This window comes from Musa acuminata, chromosome BXJ3-8 (assembly GCF_036884655.1).
Source record: "Musa acuminata AAA Group cultivar baxijiao chromosome BXJ3-8, Cavendish_Baxijiao_AAA, whole genome shotgun sequence".
In the NCBI taxonomy this organism is placed as follows: domain Eukaryota; kingdom Viridiplantae; phylum Streptophyta; class Magnoliopsida; order Zingiberales; family Musaceae; genus Musa; species Musa acuminata.
In genome coordinates this window covers 7,288,357-7,315,449 of record NC_088356.1, presented here as the reverse complement: position 1 = coordinate 7,315,449, position 27,093 = coordinate 7,288,357, and the positions used below count along the sequence as shown (strand labels likewise).

Below are 27,093 nucleotides of genomic sequence, written 5' to 3'. Positions count from 1 at the left end.
TTTCAGATTTTTTTTCCTACAACATACTGAAGTGTAAAGTTAAAAGACCACAGTAAATAATTTTTACTGTCCAATAGAAAATTGTGCCACAAACTTAACAGTAATTTAATTGGATGTTTATTTATAGACAGGTAATTCTACTCAATTATTGTACCCTTCTAATAAGATGGCAGGTTCAATAGTGGGTAAAGACAAGAAGGTGCGATAAGGTATAGTTGCCAAGAAAGTTGACGTCATTAGACTCTTTCTTCATTTTTCTTTTGTGTCTCACCAAAAGAGCTTGCGAGAGAGGGGGAGGGAGATGGGAATGGAAGGGATCAGCCACCGGAAGCTGCACGTGAACGGCATCAACATGCACGTGGCCGAGAAGGGCGACGGCCCCGTCGTCCTCTTCGTCCACGGCTTCCCCGAGCTCTGGTATTCCTGGCGCCACCAGATCGCCTCCCTCGCCGCCCGCGGCTACCGCGCCGTCGCCCCCGACCTCCGCGGCTACGGCGACTCCGACGCCCCTCCCTCCGCCTCCGCCTACACCATACTCCACCTCGTCGGCGACCTCGTCGCCCTCATCCACGCCCTCGGCCAGGACCAAGTAACCTGCTTCCCAGATGGCGATGATGATTCCCTTTCCGATTCCTATATGTGTACCTATATCGTGATTTGGAGGACTGATTGGCACAGGTGTTTGTGGTGGGGCACGATTGGGGCGCGGCCGTGGCGTGGTGGCTCTGCATGTTGCGGCCGGACAAGGTGAAGGCGCTGGTGAACTTGAGCGTGCCGTTTAGCCCTCGGAACCCTCACCGCAGGACGTTGGACTCGTTGAGGGCCATCTTTGGGGACGACCACTATATGTGCCGCTTCCAGGTAGCTAATTTATTGTGTCCTGCCCGGTACCTGTTTGATCAAATGACCATTCAAGATTCGGTCGCAATTAATGTTGGATCAACTCCTTTACTGATCGGCTTGGTGGTTTTCACCTAATCCTGCACTGAGTTGTGATGGAGGTTTAGTAATCTTGAAACTTGGTATATATGTCCTAACATTGGGACCTGCCAGTTTCACGTTTTACCCATCTCGGCCACCACTTTGGCGATTGGACAAGCAGTGGAGATCACGTGAACTCCACTCCCCCGACCCGCCTCTCCCTACTCTTAGATATGTTAGGGGTGCTATGAATCCATGATTTTTCTTACATACTGGAGATTGCATGTTTTGTATGATCAAAGATAAATAAGTTATAAGCACGAAATTTTTTTGAAACTCAAACCAGGATTATTGATATTTTTATTGGTTTTTAATACCCTATTGTTTTTATGAAAATTTCTTCTTTATTTTTCAAATGGTTTAGTAAGTTTAATTCCAATGGTTCTAGCCCTAAGAAAACTTTGATATGTATTTTTTTGCTGTCTAGCAACGAAGAGTCAGATTTGGGATAAGCAAAAACTAAAGTATATTAATGTCGCAAAATTCAGAACACATCTTAGTGTTGTTTCTTTTATACATGGATGATTCCTAAACCTATAGGCAATGATGATATAAAGATGGATGGCTTCCCCCATCGTTATTGTTACCCGTTTGTTGCATCAATTCAATCTACCCAATTTGGTGACAAATAACTTGAGTTATTTGCTATATATAGGACAAGTTACCATTCCTCTTAAATCCTAGGAAATTTCTGAAAAGCTGGTTAAAAAATGCTTAACCACATTATGCATTTGCTGAGACATATATCAAACAAGTAATTTGAGTTGGGCTGGCTTACACATTTATTGGTGAGTTAGGTTCAGATTTTGTGTACAGAGTTATATTCTCCATAAATCTCAACCGAGAACAATCAGAAACCAACACATCGCCATCCCTAGTTGTAGCTCGGGATTGTGGGTGTCATTTCTAGCATAGTTCCATAACTAGACAGTTCATGCGTCTAAATTATAGTTAGGTGATGTAACTTCTTACTCGAAAGAGTGAGAATGCATCAGTTCTATTTCTTAATCTTGTTCTTCATCTCTTACATTATACTTTCATGATGATGTATTAGGAACATGGGGCAACAGAAGCTGAATTTGCACAGATTGAGACTAGTTTGTTGATTAAAAAGTTCTTAACATATCGCAAGCCAGAACCTATTATTGTACCTAAGGAGAAAGGATTTGATGGTACTCTTGAAACTCCTATTGCCTTGCCTACATGGTTGTCAGAAGAAGATATAAACTATTTTGCTAGCAAATTTGAGAAGTCAGGCTTTACTGGAGGATTGAATTACTATCGGTGCTTGGACTTGTAAGTTTATTTAGATGTATCTTGCTAAGCATTGATTATTTATATGAGCTATTTTACTTGCATTATAGATTAATTTATTTAGCTGTTGCCTTTGATCTAACTACTTAATCAAGATTAGCATCTTCCATGGTTAAATAAACCAGAAAAGATTCATTAATTTTATTTCTAATGATGATATATTTGGTTTAGATTTGAAAATCTCAAGTTCATGATTAATTGGATAAATATAAGCATTTTCAGTTATCTATCTGCATTCTGTGAGACCTACAAATGAACAATTAGTAATTTTTGTTGAGTATCAAAGATGTTCAAGCATACAGGATGGATTGTTCGAGTGAAAACCAAGTGGTCTAATGGTTGCTAAACATTTTGTGTTCCATCTGACTTTATACCTTTTACGATTGCCTCGTATGTCGAAGTCTTTTGTCCTTGTTTTTTTTTAAATTAGAGAATTTTATTGTCTACCAGAAATATTATGAATTATATCAGAAAGATGTAAAAAAAAAAAATGCAAGATCAAAATAGTTCCAAGTATTCTAATATATAATGTTAAAGAGGATCTCATGATTATAGAATTCAGCAGGATCATGAAACTTCATTGACCAAATATTCAATTTTGCAAGTCAACACACAAGTTTCATCTTTGTATTTCTCTGTTCATTTACTTATTATAAAAATGATTATAGGAACTGGGAGCTCACAGCACCTTGGACTGGGGCCCAAATAAAGGTACCTGTGAAGTTTATTGTTGGGGATCTTGACTTGACATACCATTCGCCAGGTGTCCAAGACTACATACACAAGGGTGGTTTCAAGAAACTGGTTCCATTTCTTCAAGATGTGGTTGTGATGGAAGGAGTAGGCCACTTCATCAACCAGGAGAGGGCCCATGATATTTCTGATCACATATACGAGTTCATTAAGAAGTTCTAGTCCTTCGTATAAATACTTTCTGCACCTCTGTTGACAAGCTCTTTAACTTTAGTATCATAAATAAATGCTCTCGTGGTGTTTAAATTAGAAAGTATAACTTATGCAATGATTATATAAATTTTGCTTAGCCAGTGTTTCCAATACCAAGAGTTTCCTCTGCACTGAGTAGTTGTTATTGTTGGCATCGGGAATGTTTGTCATTGTAAGTAGCTCGCTTTTTGACATCTGACTTGTAATTTAGGAGATTTTTCAGAAAAAAAAAATATTTTTTTGGGGTTTTTTCCGGAAAGTACTCTCAGCTTTTAATTTTATCATTTGGTGTAATTTTTTTTAATATCCTAAATACCTCATTTGGGTAGATATGGTCGGTCGTTGCGATGGTCGCCTCCATCTCGTCGCTCTGCCTTTATTGTCCTCCTCCTTGACTCACTTGGTTTGTCATCGTTGATGCCTTTGTTGTCTTCAAGAGAAGGAGACCCTTAAGAATGTTGCCGATGGCTCCCATAGTGACATCGTTGCATTAACCTTTGTTTATGCTTGTTTTCCGATCAGAGCTTTGGCAACAAAGAGATTAAACTCAGGCATGTCAAATTAAAAATAAAATTCTCAAATGAACTAAACAATCCTTGTTTCCTTGACAAAATCGAAACAAAAGCAAAACAGCAACGATAACAGGAAATCCTTAATGCCACAACAGTACCATTTAGTTCTCATAAAGTAATTAGAATATGATATGAGGCGGCTTAAACCCTAAAACCCCTGCTGTTCCTCCTTCCTCTAGCCCTTTCAAATTTCCTTCCCTTGGATCGGACATAAGGCTTGGTGTTGCTATGTGGAACACCAGGTGCTTTACCAAAGTGCTTCACAGCTTCCCTGGCATTCTTTGGACCCCTAAGGAGTACCTGTTTGTTAAATTAAGCATACATGAGAAACTGTCATAGTAAATCAAAAGGATTTACACAATTAAGGCAAAGGCAAGAAATTTTGCAGAATGCTGAGATAAAATTAACAAATTCAATCGAGGCAAGTCATCGTAAATCCAAAAAAATTATAGCTATGTAGACAAAGTTCAAAAAACACACTAGAAGATAATAGAATTTTAAAATGTAGCATAAATGAGAAACTGTCTGCATACACATCAAGACAGTCATATAATATCTTTAGTTTGTCATTAAGAATTTAATGCACTAATTCAGAACCATTCTACCTGCTAGCAGGATAACATAATCATGTGAAAAATACGCTAGTGGACAGGGTATAAAAGAAAACCTAAAACTAAAGCCATCCTTACAATCAATTTTATTTTCTAAACAGATATTAAAAAATAAGAACCAGCATGTTTCTTTTTTTTTGTGTATTTTGCCAATAACAATCACATTATTGAAAGCTTTAGTCAGCAAAAGCTCATTTCAATAAAAATTTAGAAACAAAAACATCTCCAAAACATCCACAGTGTTCTACCTAGCCAATTATGATTGTTTGTACACTCATCACTTATACTCCAACCACCCATACTGTACCCCTCTGATCTTTCTATCTCAATTTTCTCTCTCATTCTATCTTCCTGCCTCTATTGAACCCTATATCTCAATTTCTCGCTCCTGTTGCAGAACATGACAAATGAGATAACCAATATCCAGTTCTCATTAATCATCTCTCTCTTTATTATATCTTGTTATTTTGATTTTATCTGGGCTGTGTATGACTATATTATGTTTCAATATTTAGATATTTTGTAGCACATTAACTTAATACACTTATCACATCATGTTACATTTTGATATTTGATATAGTATGGCTCAACTTCATAAACTAGTCTAATAAACACTTGATGAACATCTAGTGTTTGGAAGTCCATTATATAAATTGCTAAACATTTTTTGATAGTGTGTGCTATGGTATTACATTAGTGATCAGCTTCACCTGATCACCCACTACCGGCTATCTAATATCTCTACATGAAAATCACCTTAGCTATGCACCTGTTTTACAATAATCATTAAATTGGCTTCTATACCCAAATAAGGATGGCCTTAAATTTCACAGATCAATCAAAGAAATAAGTGACCATCAAATTGATAAACATCATAAGAGCGCATCAAAAATAAATACAATAATATAGTGGGATGAATACTGTAAGAAATCAAGAGAAGATAGAAAACGAAGAAATGCATAATTTGAGTTGCAATTTAGAAGTTATCCTCACTCTGCTAAGAAGTAGCTGGATCTGCAATCAAGAGAAAAAATCAGGAGAAAGGAGGACAAATTTACTGCAAGATTCTGAAGGTTCTGTTACATGGCATTATAGCTGTAAAATGGATCAAGGCATCCCAACAACAGTCACACTCTTCTTCATTACATGAGCCACTTTGTATTTCCACAGAAGTTCTCATTGGTTCAGCATACAACACTCAACTAATTATAAATACAACCATCTGATCTAAATGTGCGGGCTGTCCAATCAGATATGAAGTCTCACACAGCAATAAGCATCACTTGTGAGGAACAAGCTTCAAGAATCGTCAATTAGGGAGTCAATCTCATATAATCAAACAAAACACGGCTTGTACAAGGGTAGAAATAAAGCTTTTTTTAATTTTAGGAAAAAAAGGAATAAGAAAATGGATGACCAAAATATAAAAAACAACCAATTCAGGGTATATTATTTTCTTCACCAAGAAAATACAAACAATTTGTGAGTGGAGAGATCAGAAAGAGAAAAGAGAGAAAACAAGAATAATAAGAGGGACCACACGAGCATCTGATATAGACATAATAAAGTTCCTTCAATCGAAAAACATCTAGGGAATCAGAAGTAAATTAACAATTACGAGTGTACATGTAAGTAAATTAATCAAAGGTAAGTCTCGAACATTTCTATAGATTTTTCCGGACTACAATTTAGTTTCTTCAGCAACTCACCAGGGACCAGTTCATTTGCAACTATGTAGCATATCTAAAATCATCAAAACCACTCCTCTAACTTCACAGAATGGAAATAGTAAGAGAATAGGCTTATAATATGGCGATAAAAACAAGACAGAAGAAAACAGAAGTAAGGAAAAAGTATACCGTGTTCTGCCCAAGAGGCGCCCGAAGAGCAAGCTGATCAAAAGTCAAGCATTCCCCACCAGCCTTGAGAATCCTAGCCCTCGCTGTCTCCGTAAACCTCAGAGCCGTCACCTTGAGCGCCGGAACCTCGTAAACTCTCTTATCGTCGGTCACGGTCCCAACGATCACAGCAATCTTATTATCCTGGTCGAGATCAAATCAATCAGGACGATTGCAAGTCACGAATCTCGGAATCTCTACAGAGAAGAACTAGAGGCAATGAAAGGTCCAACCTTCCCATTCATGAAAGTGATGAGCCTCTTGAGGGAGATCGGGGGCCTGTTGATCTTGCTCATAAAAAGCCTCTTAAGTATCACCGCATTGAACTTGCTCCCCGTCCTCCGCACCAAGAACCTATAGAGCTGATCCAACAGAGAGAACAGAAACGAATCCGTCGTCAGATCTGATGTGAGAGCCAGTGAGAGAGCGCTCAGAAAAACCGAAATCAACGAGTGCAAGCCAGTTTAACCTTGACGAGAAGTTTGAGGTAGACATCGTCGGACCTCGGGGCAGTGCGCCTCGCCTTCTTGCTCCGGCCGCCGGCGACGATATCGATACCCTGAAATGGACCAAGGAGAGAGAATCCCGAATGAGAGCACAGGGGAGAACCAGGGCTAAGAATCGAGAAAGAGTGTTCGAGATGCGATCACCATTGCCCCTCGCTGTTCCTCGGCTCCTCCTAGCGGCGCTTCGGTTCTAGGGTTTTGGCGCTCTGATTCCCAGGGGGTGGAAATGCTTCGAGGGTATTTATACAGCACCATTGATTTGGGTTACCAGGGGAAACTTATTGTCAAATCTTGAGCATTGGATTTCGATGGTGAGATCTCAACCGTTGGATGGTTGAACATGATGGGGCGTGAGGATCAACCTGCTGTTATACTTAGAATTCCGAGAACGCCCCTCACATTTCTCCTAAATAACAATTGTATTTGATTTTTTTAATAAAAATAATATATGTTTTTTTTTAATTTTGATTAGATTTATAATAATAAAATATTATATACTTTTAGAAGTATAATATAGTTTGGCAGGAGGCAAGGGAAGAAAGAATGGGGCGCAGTAGATTCGAGGATGGGATGAGATCCTTCTTCATCGACTTTATTCCATCTCTATTCAGCTAAAACCTTTTTTGTGCATCTTATGATTCCATAAGCTCAATTTGCCCTCTAGAATTATACAAGATTACGTGCCGCAAATAGAATTCGCAGTTAAGTAAAATTTCTTTTTTTTTCGTCTCTGTATAGGAAACAGAATATATATATATATATATATAGATTGACTGGAGTTTGACATATGCTTACACAAACTGAAGTTTGACATATTTCTTTTCCTTCTAGTGGCAACGCAAGAAAACTGAAGTTTGACATATGCTTACACAAACAACAAAAAGAATGAGATCAAGAAGTTTTCTTGTCTTTCTTAAAGAATAAAGAACATCTAAAAAAAGAGGTGATTTCTCTTACAAGTTACTATATACGTCTATACTTTCACCATTTACCTACCAACATATCTTTTTGTGGCTTTTGCCCGTGCAAATAAACTAATCTATGGTTTGATGTGAGCTTACAACTAGTTTAACACTCTTATATTCTACTCTATACATGTTCACTGTTTTAGTGTAACAAGCAAAAAAAATTGCACAAACATTCAATTACCAAATCTATTTTAACGGCCAAATTAACTTTTTCTGTCACTCCTTCAAATCACAAAAGTCTAAAAATAAAAATCTTTTGCTGAGTAATAGTGATGATAAAAGTCTAAAATCAATCTCACAAAAAATGGCACGATCATAGTCCATTAATATATAAGTGTGATTTCATACATCATAATTGACTGCTGGGAAAAAGGTGGTATGCATCCCTTCCAAGGATTTGCCTGCAAACGCTTGGGACTTTATACTTATTAAATTATTCCACTCACTCCAACCGTTCCATCTGTAACACAAACAAATTTCACATATGAGAATCTTAAAAATCACAAAAAAAAAAGTCATCAATGTTTGTAAAAAGAAATTGAACATCTAGTATTCAAAATCTGAATAAATTAATTGAATGCACATCATAAAATCATCACTAAAAGCATCATTGTTCTGCATGTTTTATTTCTTCAGCTGCCTTCCGAATATCATAGGAGGTTTGTACTTAACGAGATAAATTGAACACTCATCGGATTAGGTAATCAGGGCTGATGCTGATTCATCAGCTCTATCTACATGAGTGAATACTAGCATAGTAACACAGATGAATCAACTAGTTATTTGGTTCATAGGTTTTCTCGAGGTTGACCAGATCTCAACTTTCTTCTTATTACTATGGCTGCAGTTTGTATGCACAAACTTAATTTGTGGAGTTTTCACTGATGACTGACATACTATATATAATATAGGCTGGAAAGTGAAAATATGTATCTCATACATTTATGTGAAAAAACAGAACGTGAAAAAGAATATATCTTGAAGAGAAGAAAAAAAAAATATTTACAGAAATCTTTTTTATTTCAAGAAAGAAAGGAAAGAAGAAATATACCTTCCAAAGACCATCATTCAGATAGTGCATATTATCAACTCCAATTCCCTTGTTGATAGTCTTTCTGCGTCAAGAACAATAATCACATTCTAAATTTAGCATATTTTAACAAAATAAAAACATGACCATAGGTTACAAAAATGAGGCTTTGGCTGCTTTAGCCACTATTTTATCGCACCTTTATGAAGAAACAATTAAAATTGCACCGGTGTGGTGCCAATGAATGCCGACCAAAGTCACCATACTTTGCAGGAAATCTAAGTAATTATGCATGCTATAATAAACTAATAAAAGCATTGATAGGTTGAATCAAAGTTGAGGTAATTTATTTCCATTCTACAATATGCCAAAAGACATTGATATACTGAAAGATCCTTGATGACACCTTCCATTGGAATATGAAGATGCAAAAATTCATTTATACCCTTCAGAAGACAGACATATTGATGATCTTGTCGGCAACTCTAAAGTATTAACCTTCTTCTATGAATATTGCCACTGCTTCCTTCCATCTAAATGCATACTAATGGCATTAGCCATATCTCGAAGGAAGTTGCTTTCTACCTTTTTAAATAAGCACTGGTACTACTGCACTTTCTGAACTGTAGAATATGAAGGAGCAAAAGTTCTAAAAAATGTAAAGAACATACTGATGATACCGTCCACAATTTTGGACTCTCCATGAATATGCAACTACTTCCCTTCCATCTAAATTTGTATTAGCGACCCTGAGCACAACTCTGAAATGATTGGTATCTACTAACTGAATATTGCTGCTAGTGCCCTTCTAGTCATGTAAGTCCATCAAAGGACGGAAGCAGATTTACCTTTTCTTTAAGAAAAGAGCACAGGTTAATTGATGAAAGAAAATAAGAACTTAGCATATAACAAACACGATATGCTGCCTTTGATGCATTTAAAAGACATGACGTGAAGTAGCGAGTATTCACTAAAAAATGTGGAAACCGATCACTTCCTTGTCATCTAGGAAAATGTGTCCTATAACACAAGTCTAAGTTGAATGGTTTCAACCATCTATATAGAGACCAGAGAAGTGACTAAAGCACCTTTAAGATGCGAAGCAGATCTTTCAAATTCCAAATTTACCCCTCTAGTTTGATCATATGTTCACAGTTAAAGAAGAAATACTGACTTGATGAGATGAGAATTTTGCAGTTTCAAGGTTGTGGTTTTCCATGTAGCTTTTAGCACTACAATTAACAGCTACAGACAAGAGGGGGAAAAACAATAATATAGGGTATGTCTACTACCTGCCTGGACCAACACAAGGAACAATGAATATCTTTTTGCAAAAAATACTGGGCCACAGATGTCTGGGCCAAGATCAGCCCAAAACATCTCAGCTTAGTGTGTGTGGCCTACCATTTTATGATGAGATTCCGTATTACCTATATTAGCTACATAATAAAATTCCAACCACTAATGTCTGACTATTTACCATAATCGTATTGTGCTAAACTGAAGAGTGCCCAAGTGGTTGCCTTTGGTACAGAAGTCAGTAACACAAAAAAGTTATGGTAATCCAACAAGATATAGGTTGTAATAGATAATAACACTTGCTTATTTCGGAGTAATATTATACACATTGTTTAAGGTTTTGGTTGGACCGATCCGTACAACAGGTATTTACCAGTTTGACCATGAGCCAGCATGTGAACTATAAAATTTCACCTGGTATGTTACCATTACAGTTACTGTGCTGAGCATACTGCCTAGTATATTTACTAGTACCGAGTTGTACCAAGGAGAAACCAATACCCAACCCAAAAATTTTTCCTCTCTTACCCAAAATCCGCTTTCCTCCACACTTTCAACTCCTTCCGACTTCAAATGTTATTTAATTTCTTCTCTCAAGTGCTCCCTTTTTCCACCAAATTTCCCAGATAAATTGGATTTGGAGATTTCTCTCCTGCTATGGAGTGGATTTCTGGAGAACAATCTTAGCTTTTCTCCCAATAAAACTGAGTACCAATCATATCCTTATATTTACAACTTCAATTTCTTGCTTAAGAAGGGTTTTTGCTCAAATTAAGGCTAAAATTTTTGTTTTAAGCATACATTATTTCTCTAAGGACAGATCTATGCATATTCTGTGTAGATTATTCGAATCTAAGCTATATCAGCATAGATCTGGACAAGATGGTGCAAGTCCACCTATGATCAGTACAGAACCTTGCATATCTGATAGTTCCACGTATCCGATAGATCCATGCAAATCCACCATAGATCTGTCATTTTTCCGTTATTCAAGTATAATTTTTTTAATTATGAACCTAAATCTTTGATATCTGTAGATAAATTTTTAAAATTGTTAAATCAATCCAGTTTAGAATAAGACATGATTTTACCAGTTAGTCCACTGGTCTTAAAATGAGAAGGATAAAAAAGGTGAACATATGAGCTACATAAAACAATTGAGTAAGAAAAACTTACATGTCTTTTGCTGATAGTTTTGTATACCCAATAGCCAATGCATGTTGCTTTCCTTCAGCCATTATGGCCTGAAAAGGGAAAACATAAACCTCTTATTATCACGATTAACACAAGCCACGATCTACCTTGCAGAGAAGTCAGATCACAAAAAACTACAAGTAATCTGAACTATTATTTTTCAAATACTGACTCTCTGATTCACTGCACAAAGAGTACATGTGATATAAGTTATTTTTTACTGATATTTTAACTCTAAGTTCCTGCATATCGAATTTTACTTTTTCCAATTGTTAGCAGAGTACCCACTAAGTGCAGCTTTATTAATCTAGTACCTCACAGTCAAGGAATGCAAGCATATGTAGAAAGGTCGCATGTCCAGATCTATCTAACACAGACTTGAGGCATAGTGACATCATACACCACAATAATATGTTACTGTTGGTATATAATAATTTATTAATTTATAATAACAGGGTTTCCACGACGAGTAGCAGAATCTGTTCAAAATATTTTTTTATGCAAATATAGCTGCTCCTCGGGTCATCCTAATGCTGGGTCTACTAGGTTTGACAAGTCCATACTTGTTGGTCAGGACTCTGAATAATCAACTGAATTAAGTTCTCTGATGAATATATTTATACAAGCAGGATGAGACTGTACCACAGGTGTTTCCTCCAACACTTCCTCATCCAATGTACCGCCAGGGGATGTGAGACCAGGACACATTATGTTTGCACCTGATAGGACAAACTTGATAGCACCTCTGTCTACTTGAAACTTCTTCATTATATCTGGATCTGAAACAGAAAGTTGAAGAGCAAAAGAAGAAAATGATAAAAATGCTCTTTATCATTTCATGAAGACAAATAGCAGGAGATGATCCATGCAGTTAATCCCACATGGTTGGGCCCTATGTGTAGTAAGCCAAAAGTCCAATATAACTAGATATTGCTAGTGCTTGTCTAGAAAACTCACGGAGCTGATACGAAGTCTCGAATTTACTGTGAAGTCATATGGATTTATCATATATTAATACAAATAAGTGTAGATGATACACTTGTCCTTATACATTCTGAAGCATCTGACAGCATTTAAAGTGTCCATGCTACAAACTGTGAGATTGTTGGTAATATAACAAATATCAATTACAAATGGGTATCTGACTAGTCAAATCTGACAAGATCGAAGTTATAAGGACCTCAAATAGACTTATGTTCTATCAAAACTCGATGAGAATCTGAGCAAGAAATTCACACAATAAACAACAATTTTCCAATAGCAAATTTGAGGACCAAAATTTAGTTACTCTGGAAAGAAAAAGAGTAGAAGTGACACATTACATTGATGAAGAAGCCTCAGCGTTGGCATATAAGGTCCATCACGAATGTTGAAAAAAAGTGGCACATTATTCACCACCACAAGATTCAGATGATTTTGACTAGATAAAGAGAATAAAAATAATGTTAATTAGGCATCCACTTGTATACTTGAGTTTATTTTAGACAATTCCTAATCACTGGCAACCAGCGATATCATGCATACTTAAACAAAAAAATTATAAATTTGTTCAAATAAGTAAATCATTTGAAGGATGTTCAGTGCCTCAAACTTCCAATATACAGAGGTTGAAAAGTGTAAGAGAACAAAATCCAAAGAAAGAGTCTCTATAACATTGAACACGTAAGTTTGCTGAATGCTACATAATCAACACAAATATTAGGTTACAAAAAAAATCCAATATGCACATCAAACAAGAAGTCTCTATGACACTGTTAGGTTATTTCTTACACAAACCAGGAATACTTGTAGATCTTATCACTAAACTGAAGTTTGTATGCTCTACAAAAGGAAGTACATCCCTTAATTAAATAAAAACACCAACAAATTTATTAAAAAGACATTTGATACTAAAATTTTAACTATTAGAAATATCTAATAAAACAACAGCACAAATTTAACCAGATTGAGTTGTTTATGCAAAATTTCTAATTAAAATTCTAGTTTTTACAAATCGAAATAGGAAACAACATCTGCTGTTTGAAAAAAAGAAGTATCAGGAATGCATTCTAAATCAACGTTGATCAATTTGGGTGGTCAGAACAAAAGAATGGGTGATTGGTCCAAAGAAACTGCAAAATCAAAGATTCAAACTACAGAAAAAAATATAATAATGAAAATTTCAAAATAATACCTTAAACAACCACTAAAAAATTATATTTCCCAAAAATAGTATAATGCCAAGAGGAATAGAAGAGATTACTTGTAACCTATTAGTGATTCACATAATATAAATGCTACGGTATAGTAACATGCAGATCCATAAAATGCTTTTTTTGCTTGACATGACTAAGTTCTAAAAGATGTAAGTGAAAATGCTATACTAACCATTTTGTAACAATCAGAGGCGCCTTTTTAGGGAGTATGTCGTCTAATAAAGGTTCAAGACCAGGGTACTGTAAGATGGAGTGATAATATCAGATATAATTATGCAAAGGAACAAGGAGGTGTGTAAGAGTTGCATTGCAGTAAAAGGAACACATTGGAGAAGAATTGAGTCTTCATTGAATGCAGACCTCATCAGCAATGCTTTGACGAATCTTCCGTTGTACGGATGCCTTCACTTGGTTTTGTGCAGATATATCCTCCAGGGAGAATCTTCAAAAAAATACTAGTACAATTTTCAGAAATATATGACTCAAGAAACATGAATTTCTAAACCAAGGTAAAAATCAACTCTTTTAGTTGAAGACAAGAATCAAATTTCATTCACATTAAACGCCCAAAACATATGTTTAGTAAAATGATGATCATGGACCTTTCGTTCAAACTTAACCTCCAACAAATTATAAAGAGAAATTACTTTTCTGCAAAACATACGTTAGGACTCTTTAAATACTTTTCTGCAACTGAGATACAAGTGCATTCCAAGAAATGATAAATGCAATAGGAAGCTTTTGAAATGTGCAATTCAATTACAGACATAGTTAAACGATCCTTTCAATGGAATGTTATACGTTCCATTCAAAAGAAACTCAATATAAGATAGCACGAAACTATTTAAATATCAATGATTTCATAGATTTCAACTCTTCTACCATAATCTTTTTTGACCCAACTAAATGCATGGTTGATATTCACTATGACAAGATATCTTACTTATGTAACAAGCATGGCTCAAAATACTGCTTGGATAAGTATGTATTAGATTGCATTTATCAATCTGAGGCTGAACCACACGCGGACCAAGGGTTTTACAGTCTTGTCCAGTTTGCAGGTTACTGCCTGGAAGCCTGCATAAATTAGGTGGTATGCCCAGTTTGAATTTATTTTTTTAGATTTTAGGGTTTAGAGTTTTCAAAACTCCCACTTTCTTTCTACCTTAACTGAAAAGGGGTTTTGCCTAGTGCCGCTGCCTTCGCTCGTCACCTGCCATCACTTGCCCAATGACCCACGCGATACTTACTCTTCCTCTTCCTCCTCTTAGTTTGCACCTCCTCTTCTTCTTAATCTCCTCCTCTTCCTCATCAACCTCCTCGTCCTCCTCCTCCTTTTCTTTGTCTTCTTCTCTCCTCCTCCTTTTCTTCTTCTCCTCCTCTCCCTCCTCAACGTCCTCTTGCTCCTCCTCCTCCTACTCTTCTCTACCTTTTCTTCATAATCTCCTCCTCCTCTACTCCGGCTCTTCTTCTCCTTCTCCTTTTCTTCTTCTTCTTCTCTTCCTCCTCAACCTCCTTTTCCTCCTCATATACTCCGGGTCTCCTCCTCCTACTCCCTTCTTAGTGCCAATCAATATGCTAGCATACCATATGTCACATGCTAGTATGTACCATACCTATATCAGTTTGGGACCAGTACAGCTTTGGTGACTGAAATTTTGAACATGGTAGCAAGTGAACTAAGCGATATCACGATATAAAATAATGCTTCAAATCTTCACCTATGCATTACAAATCAATCTAAGCGGCGCATCACATATATGAGCCTGCATCATGATATATAATGTCCTATTTCCTAGGTGATTATGGCATCAACCATCTCATATTAATAGAGATATGATCCCCTAGATGGCTATGCAGATACCATGATGTATGAAGGCAATGATATAATCTCTACTAACCATTATTGATTACTTTTATCCTTTTTACAAAATCACGAATATTTTCTCATAGATTGTATAAAATATGATAGCTATACAAAGGAAAAATAAGGTGTGACTAAATTTTGCATCTCAAAGATAAGGATCCTTTTCATAGACCAGAGGAAACACAAAAGAACATTCACATGTGGAGAATGGCATAAGTAATTCATCAATATAAAACAATTCACCAGCCAAATTTATCTACTAAATCATCAAGTAGCTCTTCTATATACTATCTACCAATTAAACCTCCTACACCAAAGCAAAAACATAAAAACAGAACTTCAGAACACCTATAGTGGTAATTCCCCATCAGCCCCCAAAAAGGAAAAGAGAAGAAAATGATCAGAAGGAAAAGAAAAAAGAAATGGAAAAGGAGTGTAGTATAAAACATCAATAATTTGCTTAAGCGAAACAGATTGGATAATGTCTGGCCTAAACCAGATAGAGCTGGATTCAAATATTTAGAAACAGATATTAACTGGACCCAAGTTCAGATGCAGTGCAAATGTGAATCTGTTAAATCAAAAGTATAAAAGAATTCATAAAAGACCTAGAAAAGCAGGATCTGGATTCAGATATCGGATAGTACTTGGATTCAAAATTGTATATCAATACACATACAGTCCATCTATTACACAAGCATGATGCTTAGCAAAAGAGAACTTCACCTGGTATAAGCAGTGAAAGTCTGATCTAGGAGAAGAGTATTAAGAGCAAAAACATTATTCTTTTCTATAGGATTTGAGAATGTCAGAGAGAGAGAGAGAGAGAGAGAGAGCGACTACAGTAAAGATAATATGCGGATTCATTTAGGTTCTTAAGCATCAAACACAGGGATCCTGATCTCACATCAAACTTTCCATTTTCATCCCCTTTTTCATTTATTCTTCCCATTCTTTTACAATCAACATTTCAACGGAAATATGACCAAGATAGGGTAGCTTCCTCTTTTCTTACTTGCACAATGACTTTCCTATCTAGCTGTAATTATCAGCTGCTTATATGATTAATCATTATACTAGGGCTACAAATAAAACAATTATTTACGTTGCCATAACCTGCTTCGGAGCTTCACAGCAGCATTTACACTCCCTTTATGCATTACCAGTCGCAATGTTATCCATTCATCTCCAACTGATCCTTCTTCACCTCCCCCAAAATCAAAAAAATCTCACAATAACACAAATATTACCGACAGCAGATAATACCAAAAGAAAATCAACATCACGTCGTAGGATCATCAGTCGATCAACAGACCTTTTAGAAAATGAATCTTGTAGTAAGTAGTCAAATAAACCGATCATACAGCCTGTGAATCTATATGTGCAAATGATAAGCTAACAACGACCCACGAAACCCCCTTAGAACGACTAAAAGAGGCATTTGAAACAAACCCCAGCACAAGAAACAATTGAACTCAGAGGTCGGTGAGTGAAACCCTAAAATCACACGCATTCATGGCGCCAAGAGAAACAAAACCCACACCATATCGATCGAAACATAAATCGACATAACAATACCTAATCCGAAACTCAAAAGAAAGATTCACAAAGAAAAGGTAAAAAAAAGTTTAGGTGAATTAATATTTAGGTCTAGAGAGACGGCTCACTTTTTGAACATAGTGTAGAAGAAGGGGAGAGAGATCGAGCGAGGAGCAACGGATTGCGACGAACGAGAGGAAGGGGACGTCGGATCGGAGAGAGGAAGGCGTCGCTTGGAGATGAAGCGGATCGGGACGGGAAGCGCACGTGAGTCGAACGCTAAAAGATAACGGGCGTCATAATAAAAACATAACGTCCGGTATATAACGAACAAATAATGTTGCGGTTGTGCATAACTGTTACATAACGAAATGTAACGGGTCGTTATAAACTAGATTTTTTTTAATGGCATTTATATGTAACAGAAACGGCATTAAAATTATTTTTTTGGGAGGAGCTGATATTACTTGTTAACTAAAAAATTACAAATGTCATTAAAATTATTGCTCGAAATCACACATATGGCATTTAACATTAATGCCAATAGAGGAGAAATCAATTCAAATCAGTGGTTACACGTTCCATCACAATGGCACCATCGAGGGGTCCCTTCCTTTTAGGGCCTTTCACTTTCACTCAAGCAGCTCTAATCTTGACTCCTTCAAGGATTGATCCACGAGTTCTTAACCTAAAAGATTGGCTATCACATGTTTCTTCACTACGTGCTAATTAAATTAAGTATTTAAATTATTATTATTTATAGTTTTTACTAAGTTCTTTATAGATCTTCATCTATTTTATTTTATTTTTTATAACTATATTCGTTATTCTTTCTTATTTTAACCTCGATGAAAGAGGTATCCCGTTGAAATGAAGCCATGGACTCAGAAGCCTTACGTTGATCACACAGTAATGCATGACGTGGCACTGCTTTCGAGCAGCTTTGAGGGGCCACCTACACCTAATAATAGTAACCTAATATATTATATATGCACCCCATACACTCTTATGTGCATCCCTAATACTAGTGGGTCAGTCCATCTTCCTCTTCTTCCCCATTTTTCTCCTCGAGCGTCCTTCAGCAATGGAAGCCTCGCTGCTCGTTGTAGGAGTGATCGGTGAGCTCTATAGCCGTTCGAGTTACATCTTATTTCCGTTTCAGCCTTCTCCCTCAAATGACCTACTGGTCTGTGGATCTTGCAGGGAATATTATCTCGGTTCTGGTCTTTGCTTCTCCCATGTAAGTCATGCTGATATACGAGCTTCATCTCGGAAGGATATGAATGATGGATGTATTGCAGTCTCTTGACTTCTCTCTACGCGGTTAATGTTTTGCGTACTATCTATCTTACAAGTATCTTTCAATCCGTTCGCCCAAACAGCAAAACGTTTTGGAGGATAGCGAGAAGCGGTTCGACCGAAGACTTCGAGTCGGCTCCCTACGTCGTCACCCTCCTCAGCTCCTCTCTCTGGGTGTACTACGGCATCACAAAGCCCGGCGGCTTACTGGTCGCCACCGTCAACGGCGTCGGCGTCGTCATGGAAGCAGTCTACGTCACCCTCTTCCTCCTATTTGCTACTCCACAGCTGAGGGTACGTACGTACGTACGTGAGGAGTGCTTGCCATTGCGAATGTTAACGATAGCTTTGGATTAACTCACCTGATCATGAGCTTTGTGGTGTGCTCAAAGGCTAAGACGGCTGTGCTGGTCGCCGCACTGGACGTCGGTTTCTTGGGAGCGGTGGTTCTGGTCACAAGCTTGGCCGTCCACGGGAGCTTGAGGGTGATGGTGATAGGAACCATATGTGCCTGTCTCAATGTGTTCATGTATGGATCACCACTTGCTGCAATGGTAAGCCGGATTCTTCCATATTCTTCAATCTAAATTTTAGTTGATCTACATGCTCTACAAGTAACTTTGCAAATCATGAGCTACTGACGATCTAAGAACAAAGACGCATCTCATATACTGCATCAATATAGTGGGTGAAAAGAGGATCAAAGATTGGCTGTAAGCTCGTGAGTGATAGGGACCTAATTTCCTTCTTCTTTTCCCTTTGGTTACGTGAAGAGCTTGCAAGTACCAGTAGCTTATCTGTTCTATTCCTGGAATCGAGATATACGTGGTGTGCTATCCATGATTGCTTCCCAGATTTTGTGAACGCTGGGGAAGAAGGTTGCTGATCAGATCGCTGTCTCGTTCCTCGCATGCATGGCACCAATAATATGGGGGTCGGTGTGTGGTTTGTGTTGGACTACAACCAATTGACTTGAGACCACAGATATCGAGCACGTGTTGGAGTAAAATAAGTGGACCTATCGGACAACTCACGACATCTGTCTACTTCTGTTTTAAAATATTAAAGTTATATATTAATTATATCAAAATTGATAAGGGCGTTTATGCTATTTTAAAACTTCCAAAGGACAGATGTGCAAAAACACGCTCGTTTTTAAGTGTTTAATCTTTTGTGAATTAAGTCCTTTAATTCTTGTTATTTATAAAAAGGTCCTCCAAATGTTGGATATCTTCCTATATGGTATTTGGTCATCGGTAGCAACATAATACATATGATAGCATATCTTATTATCGTGAATAATCCGATCTATGTGTGGGCACGACATGCTACATAAAAATCTATTTAAGCTTTGTCGGCACCATTCCTCCAATCCCTTTCTTTCGTCTCATCCACTCACTTGTTTAGAATATAGTGAGGACACATAAAAGAGGATCTAATCAAAATCCAGTGGTGGATGGGATGCAACGACAAGTTACATCGTCCCAATCGGCATCGTGGCCTGTGTATGATCATACATAGAGTCTACATATCAGATTTGGGAGAACAGCCACAAAGGATGAGGCAATTGCTCGGATTGTCATTGCAATCTATGGATCCCATATGGTGACAATTTCTTTAGCCAAAGCATTAGTATTAGAAAATTAAGTTGATAGTGTCTCTCAAATTCCCTCAGCATTGTCAGTGTTTCTTAGGATGTCATTCTTTTTCCATAAAAAAAATCAAGAAAGAAAGAGATGACAAGTTCTTAATCGTTTCATATGCTTAGCAAATGCTTCAAGCTTGAAGTATACATTTCAAGGAATATAATGAAACTTGTAATTTTAGTTTAATACTGCATTTTTTTTTGTTATTGAATGAATTACAAGAAAATTTTGGTAGGGTATGCCAAGAAGAGGTCTCAAATATATGTTTTAGAATTCATTTGAGTACATGACAAGAATAATCAATGCGTTTGTTTTCAATATGTGTACAGAAAACTGTTATCACAACAAAGAGTGTGGAGTATATGCCGTTCTTTCTTTCCTTCTTTCTCTTTCTTAATGGAGGAATTTGGATAGTCTATGCGATATTGGATAAAGATATCTTTCTCGGGGTATGTTTCTCGTTCCTTTGATTGATTCATTAGTTTTACATCAAATTTCTCTTTTGTTTTATTACTAACAATTAAATATTTCGATCATTGTTACTTATGTTCTTAAGATCAGTCAAACCTCTTACATTAGTACTAACATTTTATTATTTTCCAACATTATGATCCATAAGTATAACTTGCCTAATTACTATCCTAAAAGGATTTTATTTTTAATCTAAGAGAGAGAGAGAGAGAGAGAGAGAGAGAGAGAGAGAGATAAGATGATCATTCAATTTTATTTTTTTGTGTATGGATTTCTTGTTCATTTATCTTAATTGCAATGTTAATTTATTTCTAATGTTTATTTTCATGACCCATCAAATGGACAAAAACTAAGAAACTTAGTTGATATTTGTCTCGATCTTAAGGGTCTTGAGATGACTATTACATGTTTATTATATGACACAAGGTTTTCTTTTCTTGCAGATACCCAATGGAATTGGTCTTATTCTGGGAACAATTCAATTGATCTTATATCTAATCTATGTGAATGCTAAAGCCTCAAAGCAATTAGGGGATTCACATGAAGAAGAATGGCAGCATCAACAGCTGATTAACTCAAACAGTGAACATGAGGCTGATGAAGAAGCTCATATCTAAAAGCTTAATAATAAGCCTCTTAGGGGTTATGATGTTTTTTATGCTTCATGATTCCTTAAATTAGCATGGTTTTATTATATGTTTATCTTAATTAATGTTGCTAGCCATAAATTTCACATTTGTCTATATTCCCTTGTAATTTTTGGCACTGGTAACCCTCTAAAAGGACTCAAAAGCTTAATCATAATTTTAATTTTAAAAATAATCATCAATAAAAAAATTAAAATTTGCAAAAGTTACACAACAAGCCAATTTCGAGTCATACATCAATTACTATAGCAGTTGTTCTTCACCAATTTTTGTATGGTATTTTACACAACAAGCCAAGAATATTTGAGGAAATATGTCAATTCTTGAAATAAGGCTTTATATTTAAAATTAAAATACCAATATATATGTATGTGTGTGTTTTCGATTGTGAGTCGACATGTCTTGCTCATCCTGAAAGCGCAAGGTCATCCGAGGAATTCTCATGGCTGCCTCAAGCGACAGTTTGAAGTGACTTTTGAGATGGTCTTCGCGGTGACTTCCAAGAATCCACAATAGTTCTGAGGTTTAGTCGAGATGGATTTCAATTTTTTTGGTGGGTACCTACATAAAGGTTAATGCCGAGAGAGCTTCTCGATCTAATCTCTCTAACACTTGAGTTAGCTCTTTCAGGGGTTACATAGAATGTGAAGAGTTTTCTAAGAAGAAGTCTGACCCTTAGACAAACATTGGGGATTTGTTGTAATTGTTGTAATAGCTTCCTTTTGGAGTTTTGTCTACAAGAACGACATACTCTAATGACCTCTTGCGGGCAATCGTCCATAGAGATCGACGAGGGGGAGCAAACTTAAATGATCATCCAGGGACCATTGCCCATGACGACTGACAAGATCAACCCGAATGATCTCCCATGGATTATTATTCATCAGGGTCCACGTCGTTGTTGCCCCCATGTCGCTACCGAGTTAGGGGTGACTTGCCTTGTCCATTATGTAGGTGTCTTGGTGGCCATGCTACACACACTAACGTGCTTTCATGTTGAAGCTTTAACTTTTATTCATAGTCTGATATGAGAAGGTACATAAGGTCATAGTGTTCCCAGCATCAAGCTCGCTAAGGGAACATATCGTTTGTAGTGGAGTCCGAGGATACATAGGTATGCAGATGGACGTATTTTAAGTTCGTATGACGGATCATATAACGCTGTCTTCTTTCTCAGTTCCTAGCTACGGTGAACTTGGACGGGCCAAGAATTCCACCAAGAAGGCCATCACCTCCCAGAATTCCACCGAGCAATCCGCCTTTACCGAAAATGTCACCGAGCAAGCTTTTGTTCCCAAGAAGGCCGTCGAGACCCGTACCTGAGAGAAGTTGGAGGGGCGACTGCAGGTTCCCTGTGGCCCGGAGCGACGCGTCGCAGGTGGAGACAGGGGTGGGGATGACTAGCTTGCAGCTACTCAAAAGGTCGGACACAGTCGAGGTTTGTTCACTCAGTAGCATCGCAAATGCTCCATTGCTGTTGGTGGTGGTGCTGGCGATCACACTGCTCCCACACCGTACCTGCACCGTCGCATCTGCATCCACAAGAAGATCCATGTTTCGCTAAAAAGATGTGTTTCCCGTACTCATAAAAACAGATTTATAGGATGATAAATCGCGGTAAAAGGTTATGGCTACAAAGCCACAGAAGAAGTCTCTCATGGTCGGTAGTAGTAAGTACTTCCATGCATGTAGCCCTACTTGGAAAGGCAGGCATTGATTTCGCTGCGACGGTGGCGGTGCGGCACGGCACGGTGCCAATGACTGCGATCTTCTCCTGTTGGGCGAGCGCTACGGATGCAAGAACACCCACAAACATGAGCACTGGAAGAAGGCAAGGCCTCGTTAAAGCCATTGTTATGGGCGGAAAGTTGCAGATGCAGGAGTTGCTAATTTGTTGGCACTTCGCTTCGATCGATGTGAATTTATAGGCACTGTGGTTCTCGTCGTGATACCTTTTCCCACAGGGTGGGCCAAACTTGGAATTCATTATCGCTAAGGTGGGTGTTGCACGCGCACTTGTTCTCTTTCTGATGATTGCACTCAGCAGGTTCCTACGGCTGCGAATCTTTGGATTGCTTTTGTTGCAGTATTCCCGATTGATAGTTCAGCTTCCCTAATACGGATTTCCCTTCTCAAATATGTACCTGTGAGAGGGTTCCCGACAGTAACTTGCAAGCTTAATTTAGGATTTCCAGTATTATCTCTTCTTCTTCCTCTTTAAGAATAGTAACACCATTCTCATTCTTCTTACAGGAAAACAAAGAAAAAAGTAGGAAAACAACTGTACCTTCTTCAACCTTGAACTCGAAGCTCCTATATGATTAGATTTAGGATTAACGTCTAACTCCTACATGATAAAAAGCTTTCTGGGAAACTTCAGTCGTCAGAGAGAAACTTCACTGAAAAAGACTTGTACAAAAGATCTCGTAAAAGTCGAATCCAACTTTAACCCAACTACTTCTGGATCATACATCCTCCTCTAATATGAATGCCATCTCATTTCCACTGCGCAGATGTCGGCATAATGATGAAACCCAATATTGGGCTGGGAAGAATCGACCACCACACGGCCATTGAGTCAACCCGTTCATATTTCGGATCGCCATGATCGTGGCTAAACCAACTCTTTTTGAGGCTCAGCCAACACAAGAGTAGGCGAGGAGTGATCATCTTTTAAGTCTTAGTTCATTTGCGATAAGATTTACGATGTGTTTCATACCGGAAATAATCTTCCACTTCAGATGAACAATCAAAATCTACCCTCATAACATATATTGCTCAGTAACACTCCCCACAAGATCTCCGATCCACGATTCCAAGATCTAACTATTTTGTTGATCACCAAACTCCGCACCCACAACTCCATCGGCACCGTGTGGAGTTCGGAAGTGGAAGCCACACAGAGGAGACAACCGAGCATTGTCGCGGAGACCCGTTCCTAAGTGCTCCGCAATAGCTTCACCACACCGAAACGGAAGTGTCAAATAATTATTGTTTGTCGGTAATTTTGGATCGATCAATCGGGTGTTGACGAACATGCGACTGTTCATATCTCACAAGCTGTTCTTCCATTTAGCACAAAGAGGATCACGTACAATATTCCAAATGTTCTCACATACTCTTAATCCCATTGGAGCTTTTATATTTGGATCCTCATTTACAGATCACTTATTTAGTCTGATCCTGTCACATCCTGAATTTTTTTTTTTTTCATATATTTTCACACAGGCCAAATAAATAAACATCACTTTATTCATCATCTATAACCATTTATTATAATTCATTTATTAATCAAATTACAAATAGAAAAGTTAACTTCAAGAGTCATCCAAGTGGCTCTACCTAGCGGTAGAGGAAGGTTCGCTCTCCACTGGAATCCGATTTAGTACTAGAGGGAGACTGCTCTGAAAATCAAAAACAAAGAAAATTCAGCAACGCTGAGTAGGAACCCCAAAAGTCAAATCAAGATAAATACATGACCAAAATTCAATCAATCATCCCATTGGCATATATCAAGTACCCGAAGGAGCACTCCCCCAACAGCGGATGGAGAGGCTTTATCCTACGGGATGAGTTTGTGTTCTCCCAACAGCGGATGGAGGCAAACTCATATCACACTCCCAACAGCGGATGGAGTGGTGTCCCACACCCGCCAAAGTGGGGACACGTTCCTCCCAACAGCGGATAGAGGAACCGTCCAGCCACCACGTCTGACGGCCCGCTAATCCCCGAAGGGAATCGCCCTACCTGCTCTTGGCAGGAATATAATCTCACACTGGTCATATCCATTTCGGGATGAAATAACATATTCAAAACATCTCTTTCAAAAATCATCAATATCAAATAATATAAATTAACCCTCAATTGACTTGAACTCTAGTTTAATCGATTCAATTGAACTCGATTTACTAGAGCCTAACTGAACTGATCTCTAATCCTTATTTAACTGGTCTGGAACCACCCTATACTAGTATAATTTAGATTAGATTAAGTTCAATTTAGGTTAAACTAACTTGAATAAGTCAATCAATTCAGAATCACCATCTAGACTAATCAAGTATAGTTTAATTCAATCAATATTTGGGCTCAAGTTCAACAATAATATTGGGCTAGATTGAGCCAGTCCATCTACTAGTCATGTGCATTATACATGATTGAGCATGCATTACATAAAACTGGCCCAACCCTGGCCCATGGACTAGTCATAGCATATACCCATTAACAACATAAATGAAAACATAATAATGCATTAAAAGATAGACGAGGAGAAAAGCTTTAATACAAAGAAATAACATTCTCAATTTGACTAGAAATTATAAGACATTAAAAGAGGGACTAGGAGATAAGTTTTAATACAAGGAAATAGCTTTCTAAATTCAAATAAAAATTATGTTTTCAACACATAAAATTTCAACATATTCTAGTCATATTTTAAATCATTCAGAATAATATATTTTAAATTTCAAATCAAAGAATATCAAAAAAGAGATTTTAGATAACATATTCTAGTCTAACAAGATTTTAATCCAGATAAGATTAAAGATAAACTGTAATACAGAAAATATATCATATAAAACATATACATTTTTAACATATTTAATTTTACAATAAAAACCTTAATCATGGGTCAAAGAATATTATGAAAACTTTAACTGATTATTTTAATACAAAAAAAAAATTTGACATTTAAAGAATTGATACACATTTTTCAAACTATAAAACTTTCAACATTTAAATAATCAAAATAAAAGCTAAAACTTTTAAGAAAGGTAGGGAAACCTACTTTTTGTCAACAGGGTGTAACTCCTCGTTCTCTTGTCAACAGGGTGTAACTCCTCGTTCCTCCCGCTACCAACTAGGTGAGGAACGAAGGAGAGAGATCCCTCCCCTTTAAATAGGAGGAGGTGAGCCTCTATTATGGGAAATAAATTTTAATTTTCGTATTTATTTAATATAAATTATTTTCATTTAATATACTACCAAATATGATATCATCATATTTAGAATACTTACTAGTTATTTCCTTAATTCATATCAACAAACAAGGAAGTAGATTAGGATTTCCTTAAATTATAATAACAAGTAAGGAAAGAAAATCAATTCCTAACTTAAATATTTGATGTGATTACAGATCCTATTTAATTTAATAAGATATATATATATATATATATATATTATAAATTTGATTAGATTCTAATTATATATTTATGGATGAAAAGATCCATTGCTGTTCGTGGTTGCGGTGGCAACGACACTGCTCGCACACTGCAGCTGCACCGTAGCGTCGGCAGGAGACGCAGATGCTTCAGGACACCAAGCCATACTGCTCGTGTTGGGAGAGTGCTACAGCGGAAAGAACTCCCGCAAAGCCATCGTTGTGGATGAGTATGGAGTTTCCGAAAGCTACTTGTTGGTAATCTGATGGTTTCTTCTCTGCTACGGTACGAATTTGCAGGCACCGAGTGATGTGATTTTTAGGTAATGTGGTTCTCCTTATCATGCCTTCTCCATCATCGCCAAGGACGACGGGTGTGTTGCAGGCGCACTTCACTTCTGCTCCTTTTGATGGTTGCACCAAGCGCGTCCCTACCACTGCACCAAGCTTCTCTAATGTGGATCCATCTCTGTAGGTGCTCAGCCCACTTCTCTAATGTGGATCATCGATTGATAAGCCCACTTTCCAGATCTTTTGAAGCTCCACCGAGACTGTGTAGAAACCCATTCCGATGTGCTTCACTAACCTCGCCACATGGAAAACAAATCCGAATTGCGCTTGATTACCATCATTTCTTGTTCCAAAAACTTGAGTAATATACATGCATAGGTATAGATGAAATATACCTATATTTATTAAGCATCAAACATCCAAGCATAGATGAAATATATTGAATGTGTACATACATTTACATGCATACATTTGCATAGGTATTAGACTAATAGACATCTTACATGCATAGATACATTGTCCAACTGCAAAATGTTTGGTATAGTACAACAAATAAATATCTAGATGTTATGTCAGGAGGCAGCAAGAAATGAATGCCAGATGGAACTCAGAATCAGAGGACTGATGTACTTATTCAAATAGGTCTCCACAATATTTCCACACTC

The 27,093-nt window shown here is 37.3% G+C and overlaps 5 protein-coding genes across 6 annotated transcripts; 2 read left to right on the top strand and 3 right to left on the bottom strand.

Moving 5' to 3' along the window:
• The first annotated feature begins 239 nt into the window (after positions 1-239).
• Positions 240-3,353, top strand: LOC135644777 (uncharacterized). The gene is made up of 4 exons (XM_065162677.1): positions 240-589; positions 679-861; positions 2,036-2,277; positions 2,964-3,353. Exons 1-4 carry the CDS (start codon positions 302-304, stop codon positions 3,208-3,210), a joined length of 960 nt encoding a protein of 319 aa, XP_065018749.1. The 5' UTR covers positions 240-301; the 3' UTR covers positions 3,211-3,353.
• Positions 3,354-3,794: 441 nt separating this feature from the next.
• LOC135644778 (large ribosomal subunit protein eL18x-like) lies at positions 3,795-7,105 on the bottom strand. Its single transcript, XM_065162678.1, has 5 exons — positions 6,972-7,105; positions 6,791-6,880; positions 6,555-6,683; positions 6,283-6,465; positions 3,795-4,112 (listed from the first exon to the last, which is right to left on the bottom strand). Exons 1-5 carry the CDS (start codon positions 7,080-7,082, stop codon positions 3,954-3,956), a joined length of 672 nt encoding a protein of 223 aa, XP_065018750.1. The 5' UTR covers positions 7,083-7,105; the 3' UTR covers positions 3,795-3,953.
• Positions 7,106-7,956: 851 nt separating this feature from the next.
• Positions 7,957-17,180, bottom strand: LOC135582816 (uncharacterized). 2 transcript variants are annotated; one of them, XM_065162679.1, is made up of 9 exons: positions 17,048-17,166; positions 16,497-16,581; positions 13,874-13,955; positions 13,686-13,753; positions 12,641-12,738; positions 11,961-12,097; positions 11,301-11,368; positions 8,847-8,910; positions 7,957-8,255 (listed from the first exon to the last, which is right to left on the bottom strand). In XM_065162679.1, exons 2-9 carry the CDS (start codon positions 16,538-16,540, stop codon positions 8,238-8,240), a joined length of 579 nt encoding a protein of 192 aa, XP_065018751.1. In that variant the 5' UTR covers positions 16,541-16,581; positions 17,048-17,166; the 3' UTR covers positions 7,957-8,237. The 2 variants fall into 2 exon arrangements, with proteins under 2 accessions (XP_065018751.1, XP_065018752.1); XM_065162680.1 differs by lacking the exon at positions 16,497-16,581 and having other exon boundaries at positions 17,048-17,180.
• Positions 17,181-17,935: 755 nt separating this feature from the next.
• LOC103993361 (bidirectional sugar transporter SWEET16) lies at positions 17,936-21,078 on the top strand. The gene is made up of 6 exons (XM_009413391.3): positions 17,936-18,037; positions 18,123-18,159; positions 18,302-18,512; positions 18,611-18,772; positions 20,194-20,313; positions 20,779-21,078. Exons 1-6 carry the CDS (start codon positions 18,004-18,006, stop codon positions 20,950-20,952), a joined length of 738 nt encoding a protein of 245 aa, XP_009411666.2. The 5' UTR covers positions 17,936-18,003; the 3' UTR covers positions 20,953-21,078.
• Positions 21,079-21,971: 893 nt separating this feature from the next.
• Positions 21,972-22,886, bottom strand: LOC103993362 (uncharacterized). Its single transcript, XM_009413394.3, has 2 exons — positions 22,681-22,886; positions 21,972-22,514 (listed from the first exon to the last, which is right to left on the bottom strand). Exons 1-2 carry the CDS (start codon positions 22,832-22,834, stop codon positions 22,156-22,158), a joined length of 513 nt encoding a protein of 170 aa, XP_009411669.2. The 5' UTR covers positions 22,835-22,886; the 3' UTR covers positions 21,972-22,155.
• Positions 22,887-27,093: the final 4,207 nt, after the last annotated feature.